The sequence below is a fragment of the Pithys albifrons genome, chromosome 11, assembly GCF_047495875.1.
Source record: "Pithys albifrons albifrons isolate INPA30051 chromosome 11, PitAlb_v1, whole genome shotgun sequence".
Lineage (NCBI taxonomy): Eukaryota > Metazoa > Chordata > Aves > Passeriformes > Thamnophilidae > Pithys > Pithys albifrons.
In genome coordinates this window covers 16,522,948-16,538,834 of record NC_092468.1, presented here as the reverse complement: position 1 = coordinate 16,538,834, position 15,887 = coordinate 16,522,948, and the positions used below count along the sequence as shown (strand labels likewise).

Here is a 15,887-nt window from a genome sequence, read left to right as displayed (position 1 = left end):
CTGTTGTCACTCAGCGTGTGACTGCCCTGTGGGATGTGGTGCTGATGGGTGCCTCAGTGGAAGCTCAAGGTGTAAAAGGGTTCAGAAAGAGTTTAGATCAGTCTTGCAAGCTGGATCCTCGGGTATTTTCTCAATGTAATGGTCTGGATGCAGCCTGCTGCTAAGGAAAGTGTAACCTGGGAAAAGTAGTCCCAGGTCTGCTCAGTTTTTTATGTTCCTCCTGGGCTCCCTGTTCCAAGCCCTCACCTTCTGACAGCACCTTTACTGGTGAACACTGACTGGGCAAACTGTGCCAAGCACAGGGCTATGATCACCACCAGTGCTGTTGAGCAGAGCAGTGATTCCATGGCGAGGTCCCACTGGAGGAGGGATGTTCCCTGGAGCAATGCTGCAATGCATGAAAGGAAAGCAGCAGCGATTTGACTTATTCCTTCCTGTGGCCTCTGTCTGCTGTGCCCCCCTTCCACCTAGGAGGGGAGGTGCTGTATGCCACGCTGTGCCAGCCCTGACCTGCCCTGGCAGATGTTTGCTCTAGGTGTTCTCTGATACCTCTCACAATGTGTATGTGCTGAGCAGTCAGTTCTCCATTTCTACACCTGCCAGAAAAAAGGAAGTCGACATTTTAGAAACTTGGATATTTTTGTGCCTCAGCTGGTGTTGGCAGTGAAATAGATGAAAATGAGGGTTCTTCAAAGACAACATGGTACTCGTGAGCAGTGGAGCACCCTTCACCTTGCAGGTGGGGAGTGGGAGTTGGCTGGCTACTGGTGCTTGGTGGCTGGTGCTACCTCCCTCAGGTCTGGCACCTGTGTTGTTCATGCACTGGTGCCCATATTGCTGTGATTCCCAGGTGCTCAGGCTGCCCAGGTTGGCCAAAAATCTTTGCAAGGACCAGAGAAAACCAGAGCTAGGAAATGGATGAGGAGGAAAGAGGATGTAGGATTAGTGACTGCTGACTTCTGATCTGTCATCAGTGTTCCTCATCACTGTGGCTTGGCTTGGTTATTTTAGGAGATGTTTGTCTCTGTTTCCTCTGAACTCTGGGGGGTCTTGTGAATCCCCTGATTTGGCTCAAATGACTCTGCATTCTTTTGTGCAATACCTCATGATGTGACAGTGTTCTTCCTATGGGATTAACACTGAAACATGAGATCAAAATGTGGGAAGGAAAATACAGTTTCACTTCAGTTTTGGAGCACAGCTGACCCTCGTGTGACCAGTTGTCCCACCCACATTAAGGCAGTTAAAAGCAGTTAAAAAGCTGCTTTGAGAGCAGCTTATAAAAAATGGTGTTGGGAGATGATGGCAGGAAATACTGCAACTAACACAGTTCTTCAGTCTGGAAAGGATGGAAAAGCCAAGAACCAAGTGCTGGAGTGTGGTGCTGTCTCGGTTTGAGGGGAAAAACCAAAATGTTTTACCCACAAGCAGGGGAGGGGCCTCCTCCTCAATAATCACACCACTCTTTATCAAATTTAAGAAAAGGAATTTTAATACAAGAAGGATAACTGCTATATATATATATATATATATATATATGTAAACAGACTAGTGCAACCCACTTCCCCAACACCATAAGAGGAAAAAAAAAAACAACAACAACAAAACCCAGCAGGTTTTCCTCCGGGAGAAAAGGTTATACTTAAGTGTCCTTGTCACAGCCCGCTGGCTGCAGAGTGAGTTTCAGTCCCTCTCCAGCGAAACAGACGAGCAGTGGGCTTTCAGATGGACTCAGTCTCTTTCCCCTGTGTTCCCCGTCCAAGAAGCAGACAGGTACGAGCAACCAGCAGCAAATCCAAGGCAGGTAGCAGCACGGCAGGAAAAAAGTAATCCGAAGTAGGCAGCGGCAAGACAGCCAGGGAAAACCCCAGCAGTAACCAGCAGGGCAGCCTGCCTCCTTGGAGCCCCCACTCCCCCGTTCCGCCGAGCCAAGACTGAGGAGAATATCCAAAAAAAACCAAAAGAGACAAACCTGCCCCCACCCCAGCGATCACAGTTAACTACTTCTTTTGTTAACCGCTGGCCTGGGCAGTTAAGTGGCAGGGGAGAGAATTTACATAATAATCCCAAACTACAACAGGTGCTAAGTTGGATGTGCTGTTGGGTTGAGACCAAGGGTTGCAGGAGATGCAGTGGCCCATTGGGTGGAGGGTAGTTGTAGGGCTCCCATGGACTGTGCATTCTGCCCAACAGGAGCTGTGGGACATTCCAGGCACCTCAGGCTGCAGGGCCAGACAGGCAACAGGCATCTGGGGACAAAAGAAAGACTTTGATCTTCTGCTGTGTATGTCAACCGCATCCTCTGGTTCACAGTCACTCAGAGAAGTGGCAGTGCCAGCTTCTGCCTTCCTGTGAGTGGATTTGAGGGATAAACTGTCTGTGCTCCCTACTCAACTCAACTCATGGTTTGCATTGCGAGGCAATTGGCTATTTTATGTCCCAGAAGGGAGGTGCAAAATCTAGGTTTTTGAAGCATCAGAATCAAGCTGCAGCCTCTCTCCCCTCCCCTCCAGGTTAAGGCTGGCAAGCATGGCTTCCAGGACAGCTTGCCCTCTCTGCTTCTGTCTCCCCAATCCAACAGTTCAATATTCAAGAATATCACAACACAACAAGTGTTCCCATCCTCTAGAAGACCAGGTGTTTTTGGCCTTTGCTGCTGCATTTCTCAGTCATGGCAGGCACTGACATCTGGGAGAGGATCTGCTGCCTCTTTGCCTGTAGCAAAGGGACTGTGGAGGAGGCAAGGGAAAAAGTACTGGAGAACATGGAAACAGCAGATAACGCTGGGAGCTGGTGCAATTCTGTGGTCCCTTCAAACATCCATTTTGCATCCTTTCTGGAGAAGCACCTGGGTCTGGCATGGCTGTTCTCATAGTCCACAGCTGGCCTGGTGCTCCCTCCTGTTAGCTGGAGAGGAGACAGAAAGCGCTGAGCACCTGGAGGAGAGATGCAGGGTTGAGGGTAGTGCAGGCTCTTGTTCCTATGAAGGTGCAGACCTGGAAGACACCTGCAGCAAGACCTGGACTCCCTCCTTAAAGACCTCTGGGATTTTTTTTTGCCTCCCTGCAGTGAGAGGCTCATCTCCCCATCACATAATGAGGGATGTGGATGTGGTGATGCTCATTACAGCTGCTTTGCTTGCCAGGGGCTGGCATGGAGGTCCAGCAGAGAGGCTCATGGTTGGGCAACTGCCCCAGTGGGACTAAACCAGTCTAGTTCTTTTAACTGGGCTTCCTTGCTTGCAAAGACTGTGTTTCACTGGAATTTGAACCCCTAAGTCCTGGGGACCCCTCTGTGCTCCTTGCATGACCCCACCCTGCCTACAGGGAGGAGGGTGGACTGATACCTTGGTTTATACCTGCCCAGAGGGCACAGGGAGATGAGGCAATGAGCAAAAAGCAAAGCTTTACTATGCTTCCCGCCTGGCGGTTACATCTTTTGGCAAGGTGCTGACCCTCCCCAGGTGCAGCTGAGGGGGAGAGCAGCAGCACAAAGATGTTCCTTGGCATGCACAGGACTGATACCACTCCTGCTAACAGACTACATAGCCCGGCAGCTCTGTGGCAGGCAGCTGTGGCCAGTGGAGATCTAGCAGGGGCTGTTGTTGACCTGGAGCTTTTAACAGTGCAGGGTCAGTGCAGCAAAGCTCCTGCTATCATGTCAGCTGCACCATGGGACTGTTAGTTGCTACTCTGATAGCAACTCTGTGCGGTGAGCCTGGCTGCTTTTATCTGGTGGTCAGAGTGGCTGTGGCTGCAGTGGGGGGGCTACAGGGCTGGGAGCTTCTGACAAGTGTACAAATAAGCTCAGGACGTGAGCACAATAGCCAAGGACAAGTCTTTGAAAAGCAAGGGGACACAGCGTGGCCACCCTGGGGCACATCAAAGGTCCATCTCTCTCTGCATTGAATAAAAATCCCATGTGTTTGATGGCTACTCATGGACCTGGCCCCAGCATTGTGTCGGCACAAGGAAAAGAGGGTTTGAGTGGTGGGAAACGGAAAGGGAAAAGACAGCAGTAGGGAGAGGACCAACACAAGAGCCAGCACTGGCCCCAGACCTGTGAGAGCATCAGGCATAGCTGGTATCTGCTCTGTGGATTTGTGATTGCAGGGCCCTCATGGCCCTTCTGCTCTTGATGCCATTGTCAGGGTAATTAAACACTGCCAGGCAGGTGTCAGAGCCTTTTGCAAACTGAGATTTGGCTTTGTCTTGTTGGCCTGCTGGAACTGCCTTGTTTTAGGGTGGATTAATCTCTCACAGCAATATCTGAGGGCAAAGACAGGGGGCTTTAACTGGGATGGGATTAGTGCAGCAGGGCTGAGCAGAAGAGCGGGAGCTTTCTCCCTACCTGCTAATTGACCCTTCTCTGTACTGGCAGTGGCTGTGACACCTGCCTCTGGCTGCCTGTGTGCCAGCTTTGTGCTATGGGGTGATGCCATGTGCCTTGTAAGTTTATTTATGGAGCAGAGGGTGAGATTTGGTGCTCAAACCAGGGGAGCTCGATCTGGCTCTGGCAGCCAGAGGGTCTGGGGTGTTTTTGGCACTCGGGTACCTTACATAGTCCTGGGAAGCTCATGCCTTTCTCTTGGGCTGTTGTGGGGTCTCAAAAGCTGAGCTGAAACTCATGGGCTTCACTCTGCAGCCAGCCCCTGCTGCTGGGCACAGGCAGACAGCAGGCACAGCTGATACAAACCTGAGTCTGGTATCGTTTTCCCTGGGACATGTGAAGAAGGGCAGTGCCTCAAGGGCAAATCTCCCGGGAGGTGTGTGCTTGGAGAAGGGCTATGACTCTCCAGCTCTTGGAAACAGGAGATAAGCAGTCCTGTGCCTCAGCTAAATTGCTGACCTTCCCATCCTGGTCTGCCCTTCAATAGCCTCCTGTCCCAGGCATGCACCAGCCCTCCACATGCCCTTCCACGAGATGCGGTGCCAAAAGCAAAGGTCCACGGTGGGCTATGTGGAGGCACAACCTTGCTTATTATACCCTATTTCAGCAGGCATCCTTTGGGATGCACATATGGCAGGGCAGGTCTCTGCTTGGTGGGAAAAGCTAACTTTACCCTAGGGGAAAAGAATATGTCCGTTTGTGTTTTTGTCTTGATATGGCCTGAAAGTCAAGATCTTTCCTCTAGCTAAAAAACTTTCCTAGTCAAACCAATTGAAACAACTTCCCCTGCTCTCTACTTCCCCAGTGAAGAGTAGGCTGGTATTTGTTTTTACCTCTTGACTTTTAGTCACCTTTGATCCATAAATGAATGGTCAGCAGGGACCGTTTCCAGCACCAACCTCTCCTTTAGCTCTGCTTGGCTCAGGATGTCCACAAGAACTGCCCCGGGGGCTGCTGAGCCCTCTGTGCTGGTGCAGGCCCCAGCCTGGCTCCCTCCTCAGATGCATACCATTGTGGGGCTTGTTGGGTATGATTACCCCTCTCTGGAGAAAGCACCTTTCTTTGCCTGTGCATGTCCAAGTGGTTTTTATGACAGATGTGAATTCAGAGATTTTAGTTATTACTTCATGATGCAAAAAGGGCAAAGGGGCCTAGGGTTATGTGCACCTCTCCTTGAGCTTTTCTTCCTCATGATTGGAAACTGGAGGTAAAATGCCTTGTCCCTTTGCTTTATCCCTCAGCAGGGACTTGGGAGAAGAAGTGACACCCAGGAAAGATGCTTGGCCAGGGCTTGAGCATTGCTTTGCTGTCAGCAAGAGTTGGTGATTCTGGGCCTCTGCCACCCTCAGCCCCTTGTACCTTGTAGGGTGCCACAGGGTGCTGTGCTAGCAGGTATGGATGGCAGCCAGGTGGATGAAACCACATGCACTCACACCTCCACATGTCAGGTTTGGGCACACACACACATGTACATGCACATGTATGCCCCTCTCCACACGTACATGAGCACGTGTACGTTGCTTATGTTTGTGCCCACACCTCTCTGGGCATGTCCATCCTCTCCCACCCCTCTGACTCCTTCTCTGCCAAAGAAAGAGCCAGCAGGAAGTGGGTGAAAGTGCTTGCCTGGCACCCTGGTGTGGACCTGGAACTGGTGGAGGTGACAGGAAGGGAAGGGAGGTGTTTTACTTGGTTCTCTTTATGCTGCACTTGGCATACTTTCCCACCTGCAATGGGAAAGAGCATCACTTGGGGAGAGCTGGAGAAGTCCCACCAAGGGCTGAAGGCTTTCCTACAGCAAGTTGGACTGCTCCCTGTGCCTGACCCAGACTGTTGTGGGCATCAGCTGTGGGGTGACTGAGGCTGGTGGGTGGGTGTCATGGGGCCAGGGGCGCTCAGGGCCATCATGGGAGCACCACCCCCCTTCCACAAACATGCTGTGTCTCTGCTGGCTCTCTGGGAAAATATTTGTCTGTCTGAGGTAGGACTTTTTAAAGCCTCAGCATTTTCACCTGCAAGCTTCTTGCAAGAGACAGACGACTATGAAAATAAAACTCCTGACCAAAGCAAACGCTTACAGCCCACTCAAGAGGGTGTGTTGAACTCACCATTCTCCAAAAGCAAACATCAGCAGTGACGTGTTTTAGTTAGCTGTGGCAGAAGAAAGCCCCTCTGTTTTTCGAACAAGGTGCCCTTTCATTCAGAGGTTGGAGGCAGCTCTGAGAAACCAGTGGCATGTCACTGGGACAACCTGCTGGAAATGCAGAGGTTCCCTTACGGCAACAGAATGCTTTTTGCATCTGAAGCTTTGGAGTAGGGAGGAAGTGGCTCCTGAGGGTGTTGACTGTGGTATTTCCACAGGATCTCCCCAGCTGGGTTGGGAACTGCCAGCTGTTTGTTCGTCCCCTTTGAAGGACACAAAGCCCTCACCATGCTGAGCCCCACAGCTGGGTAACTTCCGCTTCTGGCCAAGCGCGGCACCATCGGACATGGGGCTGCTGGGAGGAGAAGTAAACAGAAGGGGGGCCAGAAGGGCTGGGTAGAAGGTGGGGGTGTTATCAGGTACCCCATCTGTGAGGCTCTGTACAAAAGGGAAGAGAAGGCTGGAGCCATCAAAGCTGCTCTGATGGCCTCGATCCAGATGGGAGAAAGGTTTCCTCCAGTTTCTGCTGGGCTTCCTCCTTCTCATGGTAGGCTCCACTTCCTCCCAAGCCAGGGACAAACCCCAGTATTCCCTTCCTCTTCTCCATGTGGGAGATGACCTGGAGAGTGCTGGGCAGTGCTAAGGGCAGCCCCTTTGGTCCCCTATAGGGTCGGGGGGACCCTTGGGTGGAAACAGCAGGGCCAGTGTCCTGGGAGCAGTGGTTTGGAAGTGTGATTGAGGCTACAGCTTGGGTGATAAGCAAGCCTGTGAGGACAAGCTGTTCCACTCATGGGGGCACACCCATTCCAGATGATCATAGTTTATATCCACTATACAAGATCCTAGATGGTATAGAAAGTCACATTCATGCTTATAGAAGCATGTGTATACATTATGTGTGGTCAAATGGTCTCAGCAGTTTTGGGAAGAGGCTGATCTGGACTGCAGAGTTTGGCTGCTGAGGGTCTGCAAGCCTGTTCTGGCACGGGGGGTGACCCCTCTAGGTGCTCTGAGACAGACACAGTGATGCCCTGGTTGTGCCAATGTCTCAATTCTCTTCCCAGCCTGGCAGCATGGGAGCCTGGTTGGGGGGCAGCATCCATGGGGACACCCAGAATGCTCTGGGGAAGGAACAAGAGGGTCCCTGGGGCTGTCACCAGGGCCATGCACAGGAGCTGGTCCCACAGCCATGACTGGGCTGTGCTTCTGACAGCCAGAGCTGGCAGGGTGGAGGACACGAGGGGATTTTGCTCACACACTGTCTTACATCACTTCTGCCTCTCGAGAACTGGAGACATCTGGGGACTGGCTTTTCTGAGAAACAGCATGCTCTTCTGGTTAGCAAAAATCCCCATCTCGCCCTTGCACTCCCTGACATGCTGCAGACTTCCATTGCTGCCCCACAGCCACCTCACTGGTGTGTCCCATCACCCACAGCTAGGTAGGAGGCTCAGGGGCTGGTGCCCCTGGTGGGAATGATCCTTATTGCCTTGTGCTGGGAGAAGGGGATTTTTCCTGCCCAGGAGAGGAAGCTGAGGCCAGCAGGACTCCTACTCCAAGCTCCTCTGAGGCCAGCATTTCTCCTGGTGACCTTGGGGCAGAGAATGGAGGCAGCTGGCTGGTTCTCAGGGCACTGTTTCCCTCCATTTGAAATGCCAGCTTGGTCTATAAATAACACCTGGTATGGTTCTCTCTCCAGGCATGACAGCAATGAGAAACTGAGCCCTCTATGCCCTCATGCCGCAGGACTTGTGCCCCATTTTACAGATGGGGAAACTGAGGCAGAGTGGGGTCCTTGACCCTACCTTATAGCAAGCCCGTGAGGCAGTGCTGTACTTTTAAGGGGACTGGGAGGTATTTTCCAGTGGCAGAGGGACTTATCCCCACTGGGAAGGGGAAGATTTGATGGGGGCTATTGCTCTTCCATGGTGTCCACACCTTGGCCCATCCCAACTGTGCTGTCAGGGCAGCCAGGGTGCCTTTGCCTGCCCAGAGAAGGGGACCCACAGGGGCCTGGTGTCTCAAACCCCTGCAGTAGCCCCCCTGCCCTCCTTGCTCAGTGCTCCCTCCTGGCTGTATCTCCCAAGGATGGCAGCTCCCACCCCACCAGCTGCATCCTGTGGCAATCGGTGGGGAGCACATGGGCCTTATCTGCAGGCCAGCCATGGGCAGGGTTCACTACCATCCCTATCAGTGGGGTGGCTCCAGATCTGGGGTGGAGGGAAACCAGCCCCATTCCTGCTGCACTGGGGCCAGGGCTGGGGGCATGGTCATTTCCCCACACTGACCATTACAGGGAGATTCTCAAAGGTCCAGGACCCCTCTCCAGTTCTGTGTTGTGACGCTGACAGATTTGAAGGAGTCCAGCCAAGGCTATCATGCTGGGAGGTTGTGGATTGCGGTGTCATTGAAGGCAGATGGTGGCAGCAGCCTTATGACTGCCAGCAGGATCTGCATCCTCTTCCACCTAACTCTCATCAGCAATTTCCTCATCAGGGTGATGCTTGTGAGGGCTGAGGTGGGGGAGTTCAACAGGGCCTGTGCCCTGGGAAAGGTTTTCCTGTCGCTTTCACAAGTCTGATTGACCTCTATGCTTTGTTTCTCGAGCTGTGCCCACCCTCCTGTTTCCAGTGGCTTGGCAGGGTGCTCCTGGAAAACTGGTGGGATGAGAACGATGACTCTTTCCAAAACCCCAAGCATGGCAGGGACCACAGACATCTGTGGTTGTGCAAAGCATTGGCATCACTATGATGAGGCACCTGTGGAGTATGGTTTCCTCCAGAGGTGGGTGCCAGACATCCCCCCATGCTATGCAGTCCGTTTGCTCTTGGGGTGTTGGTCCTGCCTGGCACAGGGACCAGGGCTTTCCCTTGGCAGAGGGAGCATCCTGTCTGCTCCATCCCACTGAGCAGGGTCTGTCCCTCTGTGTTCTGCAACAGCAGTGAGCATGGATCACCAAAAACTCTGAGTGCAGATCTTTACTGTCCACCTGTTTGGCTGGACCACAGCCTGAGATGGGTGTGAGGTTCTCAATCCTTGTCTGTGTTATCCACTGTGACCCTAGGCTCTGGGCAGGAGAGGAGAGTATGAGGAGGAATGTGTTTCGGTCTCCTACGAGCTCCTACCAGGACTATGAAGCAGGATTTTTCTTCCTTGCCATGTCCCGGCCATGGGGAAGCTGGTGATGACTGGCTGGGAGCCTGCTGTGCCCACCTGGTCATAACCCCTCAGGCCATAACCACAGGAAATTAGAAACGGGTGGAAAACTGCCTACAAACCCATGCAAATATTTGTATTTCAAGGGCTTTTCCAAGTATTGGGGAATGTTGACACAGCAGCAGTGTGGGCGATGCCTGCATGCCAAGAGGGTCTGCTTGGCTATTTTTGGGGGGCAGAATTTCAGTGGTGAAAGAGTTTTATTTAAAATAAAAAAGCTAATCAAGCAAATGGGGAGATTTTCCAGAACTGCTGCTGGCTTCTCTACTAGCTCCTTAGACCAAAACGGCCACCCTGATTCTGAGGGGGTGATGAGCCTTCAAACCACCCCTGCACTGAGCTCCCATCTTGGTGTTCCTTTTTCCTTCTCTGCTGAAGGGGTTTTTGGCAGGAAAAGGGCTTCCTGTGCCTGGGGCTGCACCAGCCTGGGGCATCCTGGGAGTCTGGAGCTGAGGTTGAGCTAGAGGGAGCTTGACCTATCTGTTGACCCCCATCTTGCCCATGCCAGGGTATGCTCATTTGCTGCTTGCTCCTACCCATCCTGCCACCTTTTGGCCATGGTAGCAACCTGTGTGGAGAAGGGTGAATGGGAGACAAGGGTGCCCATGGACCCCAGTGGCCCTAGGACCACACATCCCAAACATGGATAGAAGCTGCAATAATACCCCATCCTGCTACATTCCCCCTCTCCAGACCCATCTCCACCATCTCCTGGGGCAGGTCAAAGCATGCAAGTTGCAAGCATGTCCTGTCCTGTTGGCACAGGGAAGGCTTAGCACCATGGGCTGCAGAGGTCACAGCCCTCCATGTCCCTAGGGGACAGCTCTGGGGTGGTGTCCCCAGCGGATTGGTGTGTGGATGTGTCCTGGCCTCATGCAGAGTGGGATGGGGTGGTCTTGGCAGGGTGATGGGTCTGGGGGCTTGGTGCAGGTGGAGGTGGGTCAGTCCTGCAGGTGTCACCTGTGTATCCAGCACCAAGAGGGGATGGAGAGGAGAGTGTGAGCAACCATGGAAACTTCCTTGCATGTGTGTACATGTGTGGTGGGACCAACCCATGCAGAGCATCAACAGCTCTGGGCTTGAGGTCCAGTCATGTCCTGCATCCCTCTCTCAGGCTGGCATGATGCTCCATGCCTCACAGCCATAGCTGGTACCTTTGGGCATGTTATGCTTGGGGAATGCAGGGAACTCAGGGCTCAATTAGGCTCAGGTGCTGCTACCTAAGTGGTGAGGAGGGTCATGATGGTGCTAGAGCAGTGAGTCAGGGACAGACCAACCCAGGTGTACTGGTCAAGGGGCCCACACTGTGCCCCCATACAGTGGGCACCCATGGATGGTGCTGGCCCTGGCACTATGTGCAGGCAGAGGAATAGGCTCCTGCACAGCCTCAGCCTGGGCAGTGTAGTGTGTGTGTGTGTGCTGGGGCAGTGCTCTGCTTCCCTGGGGCCAAGGATATGTAAATATCATCCCTGTGGTGACGGACCACAGGAGGATGAGCACAACATACAGGAGCGGGACTGCCATGGCATAGCAGTGACTGACAAAGAGGCCAGCACAGCAGATGTCACAAGAGCTGACATATTTCTTCAGCTGTAGGCAATGCTGGTGATACTGGTGTGGCACAGCGGTGCTGGTTGGGGGGGGGCCCATAGGACCCCTGCACCATGTGAGACCCAGGACCACCCAGGGCTGTGGGCACCTTCCGTGAGGGGTTTGCTTGTGCAATGTGTGGGTAAGCATGTGTGTGTGTGTGTGTGTGTGTGTGTGTACAGGGCTGGGTGTGCAATGTGCCAGGTAAGGTATGGGGGTACAGCATACAGGGCAGCATGGAGGGTATGTACAGTGTGTAGGCACACAGATATGTGGCTTAGTTAATGGGTCTGAGGAGAGAGCCAGGTGTGTGCAGCACCTCGAACATGCACACAGCCCCTACAGCAACGTCCTCCTCTCCCCATCTCATTCCCATAGCAACTGAAGCACTTCTACCTCACCATCCCATTCCCATGAAAGTGGCAGCATTCTGCTCCCACAGCAAGATGCAGGGCCCATTTGGGGTCCCAGTGCCACTTTGGCTTCAGTAGGAACCCACTGCCAAAGGGTCAAAGGATGGGGGCTCCAAAGGGACCCAGTACAAACCAGCACTCATTTTCATTGGGGTGCTGGGAGGAGGACACCCGGAGCTGTGGGCACTCCTGGGATCCATGAAGACACTGGGATCCCTCTACGACAAGGATATACAGCTCCTAATGCCCCAGCTCTCTACTCAGTGTGTCACCTCTAGCCCGCTGTCCCCCTCTTCAGGCTGGGGCACTGCTGCTGTCGCCAAAGGCCGGGGTGCTGAGCTGGGGCTGAATGCTGAGCCATCCCTGCCCTCTAGTGCCGTGGAAGCTGCTCCCTGCAGGGCTCAGCCCTGGGATGCTGGAGCTGAGCCACCAGAAACTCCTCACAGGGCCTGCAAAGGCACCCGCACAAGGCCTGGCAGGCTTCCCACTGCCACTGCTGCTGAGGGGACTACGGACATGTCCTCCATGGCACCACCAGCCCATCTCCAGGCTGCCCTTGGTGATCTGCAGCAGTGTCACCCCAGCACAGGTGTCTGGCCCACTGCGCTCTGGGGACATGCAGGAGTGCCAGCATGGGTGACAGCCGCCTTCCCGGCACCCCAGGTCGATAACCGGGAGGCCAAGGCACTCTGTGGGCTGGGACAGTGTTGGGGCACGCCAATGGGTGCCTGCAGCAGCCAGAGAGGGAGGGGAGTGCTGGAGGCTCTGGTTAAACTGGAACGAGGCGCGGCGTCCTCTCCGGGGACTCTGACCCCGTGGGCCGGTGAGGGAAGCCAAGGCAGAAGGTGACGAGCAGTCCCACAGCTGCTGGGACAGAGCCGTCGAGGAGCAAAGCAGGATGGATCCCACCTTCGAGCTGGCAGATGACCCCAGGTGAGTGCCAGAGACCCCCATGCCACTTTTCAGAGGGACAAATCCAACTTTTTGGAGCAGAATTTTGGATTATTCTCTCTGTAAAGGAAGGGAGGTGCTTGGAGGTGAGGCAAGTCAGCCAGGGGACTGTGGAGTCCCTGCAGGGCTGGGTGTCCCCATGTCCTTGTGGCCCCATGCAGCAATTCCCTTCTGCTCCACAGGTTCTCCCGCCCTTTGGTGGAGATGCTGATCAGGAACTTCAGCGTGCCGGCAGCCTGCTTCTCCCTGCCGCCCACCTCCCGGCAGCTGCTGCATGGTAGGTGGGGAGACAGGGTTGGGGGGACCCTCCTCTTGTTGCTGGTGGGAGCAGGGCAGGGATGAAGGCTGTAGAGTGACTGTGGCAGGTGCAGGCAGAGAGCAGCCCTGAAGACAGCAAGGCAGCAGGGTGCTGCCAGGGTCCCATCCCACAGTCCTGCCTGCAAGGATGGGGATAGCCCAGGAAGGGCCAGCACGGGGCAGGTGACATGGGACAAGGAACAGCAGGGCAGAAGTGTCAGCTCTGACAGTCAGACATGTCTAGGGTGTGGCACAGAGCTTCCTAAACCTGTGGAGTGGTGGGTTGAGGGGCAGCTCTCTGCACTTCAGTGGCCCCAGTGGGGACAGGACAGGATGAAGATGGCTTCTCACCCATTCCTGGTAGAGCTGGACATGGCCCAACTTGCCATCATGGGCCTCTGCACTATCATGACACTGCTGTCAGTTGCAATCTTTGTGGAAGAAGCTTTCTATCTCACCCGCAAGATCCGCTGCCCCATCAAGATGAAGACCCTCTGCTGGAGCAGCTCAGCCCCTACGGTGAGCTGAAGTGTGGGGATGGTGGGGGGCATCACCCTGGGGGCCAGGGCCACCCAAGGGGTGCCAGCCCACAAATGGGGGGAGTGTTTGTGTGCCAAGATCCCATTCCCCCAGGTTGTGTCTGTGGTCAGCTGCTTTGGACTGTGGTTCCCACGCTCCATGATGGTGGTTGAGATGGCTACCACGGCGTAAGTATCAACTACCGCAGGGCAGGGGCACCATGGAACGCATGGGGCTTGACCTGCCTTCCTCCTTCTCCATCTCGCCAGGTACTTTGCTGTGTGCTTCTACCTGCTGATGCTGGTGATGGTGGAGGGCTTTGGAGGGAAGGAGGCAGTGCTCAGCACCCTGAAGGATGTGCCCATGGTGGTCAGCACTGGGCCCTGCTGCTGCTGCTGCCCTTGCCTGCCCCGAATCACCATGAGCAGGTGAGCAAGAACCAGGATAAACCCCTGTCCCTGGTTCTCTCCCTGCTTCTGTTGGGCTGGAAGAGAAGTCCCTGGGCAGGAGCTCAGGGACCTCAGAGTGCTACTGGTCTTTCTTTCAATACCAGGAAAAAGCTTAAACTGATGATGCTGGGGACTTTCCAGTACGCCTTCTGCAGGGCAATTGCTGTCTTCCTGGGGCTGGTCCTGCACGCTGATGGGAATTATAACCCTGCTGACGTGAGTGCCAGGGTACAGGGATGGGCAGGGCCATGTCCTAGACAGGGAGCCTCCACCTGCCCTTTTCTTTCCCAGCAGCACTGACAGCCCAAGAATGTTTTCCTACCCCCAGATTTCAGCAGAGAGCGTGGCCCTCTGGATCAACACCTTGGTTGGTGTCTCCACCCTTTTCGGGCTGTGGGCCCTGGGCATCCTCTTCCGGCAGGCCCGGCTGCACCTGGCTGAGCAGAACATTCAGGGCAAGTTCACCTGCTTCCAGGTGAGCCCCTGGCCTGCCCAGCTCTCTCTCACATGAGGGGCTCCTGCAGCACAGACAGGATGAAGCAGCATGGGGGAAGATGGTGGGATAGGAGCTGCTGGTGGGAGAGAGGCTAGTCTCGCTGCAGGACAGTGGGGGGTGAAGACTGGTAGCCTGGCAGGAGCATGGCCCCCATCACGTGCGGTGTTGGTGGTCGCAGGTCCTCCTCCTCCTGACGGCACTGCAGCCTGCCATCTTCAGCATCCTGGCCAACAATGGCAGCATTGCCTGCTCGCCGCCCTTCTCCTCCAAGGCCAGGTCACAGCGTAAGTCAGGAGACGGGGGAATGGTATTGTGTGCTCCCAGCTGAGCCCCTCTGTCACACAGCACAGAATGGGGAGTGGGCATGGTGGAAGAAGGCAGCTTCAAATGACCCTTCTGCTCTTCCAGAGATGAACGCGCAGCTGTTGATCCCACAGACCTTCATCTTGGCAGTGCTGACACGGATGTACTACCGCAAGCAGGATGACAAGCCGGGTTACCAGCCCGTCAGCTTTGCACCCACAGGTGCTAATGTCAATGATTGAGCAGAAGGGAGAAATTGGGGTGCCAAGGGGCAGAAGGGGGTGAGGGGCTGGTCTGCCCTGTATAAGCATCTCCTGCCCCAACCCTGGGGAGCTGCTGACAACAGAGGAGGCAGAAGGGGAAAGGGCATCTTGGGACTAAGTGAAAGCAAAACCTGAAAGCCACAAGCCAAGGGGGTCTGTGAAGCTGCCTCCAGGCCGGGGGCTCTCGTCTAGCACTGAGTAAAGAGATTTGTATTTGAATCTTGTGTTGGTGACTTGGTTCACATTATCTCTGCCCATGCTGGGTGGAAGACAACTCCATACAGGGGGAGGAGGATGGACCAGCACAGCCCTGGCATGGCACTGTCATGGGGTGCCCAACATCCAGCTGTGACCATGACCTCTGGGTGCTGCTGGCTGAGGTCCCACAGCTAAGGCAAGCCCTCGGCCTGGTCTGTCCCTGGGGCAGGTTCCCCATGGCAGTGGCTGCTCCTGAGAGCATGGAGGGAGCATCCACACCTGCTAGCCTGGGGCCAGGGAAAAGGAGCCTTGAAGCACCTTCATAACACAGACAAGTAGTAAATGCTGCCTTAACCAGCCTTGCTCCAGTATCAGTATCTGTTCTACATGCAGAACAGCAGTGGAGGCAGACATCAGGGGCAAGTGCAACTTGCAGAAACCACTAGGTAATCTATTGACCTCCAAGTGTTCCTTACAGGCACTACAACAGGCACAACTTAGCCCATGTTTTCAGATGAACAGATTACATGTTTAAAATCCTAAGAACTTGCAGCACTCTGATGCTGTTGCTTCTCCCAGGATCCTTGGCACCTTTCAGCTCTATCCTGCTGCTGCTGTTCTTTGCCATCAGGAAGTCCCCTCCCAGGGACTTACACCAGA

General features: G+C 54.5%; 1 protein-coding gene across 1 annotated transcript; it reads left to right on the top strand.

The window, feature by feature from the left end:
- The first annotated feature begins 12,487 nt into the window (after window positions 1-12,487).
- On the top strand, window positions 12,488-15,248 carry SLC51A (solute carrier family 51 member A). The gene is made up of 9 exons (XM_071566350.1): window positions 12,488-12,684; window positions 12,885-12,979; window positions 13,364-13,518; window positions 13,633-13,706; window positions 13,788-13,946; window positions 14,072-14,183; window positions 14,296-14,442; window positions 14,642-14,747; window positions 14,872-15,248. Exons 1-9 carry the CDS (start codon window positions 12,650-12,652, stop codon window positions 15,006-15,008), a joined length of 1,020 nt encoding a protein of 339 aa, XP_071422451.1. The 5' UTR covers window positions 12,488-12,649; the 3' UTR covers window positions 15,009-15,248.
- Window positions 15,249-15,887: the final 639 nt, after the last annotated feature.

Bases quoted from the DNA above. Each gene is read 5' to 3' on its own strand.
- SLC51A (XM_071566350.1), top strand. From the start codon at position 12,650: ATGGATCCCACCTTCGAGCTGGCAGATGACCCCAG. The intron at 14,184-14,295 runs GTGAGTGCCAGG...TCCTACCCCCAG, and splicing joins GGAATTATAACCCTGCTGAC to ATTTCAGCAGAGAGCGTGGC. The intron at 14,443-14,641 runs GTGAGCCCCTGG...TGGTGGTCGCAG, and splicing joins GCAAGTTCACCTGCTTCCAG to GTCCTCCTCCTCCTGACGGC.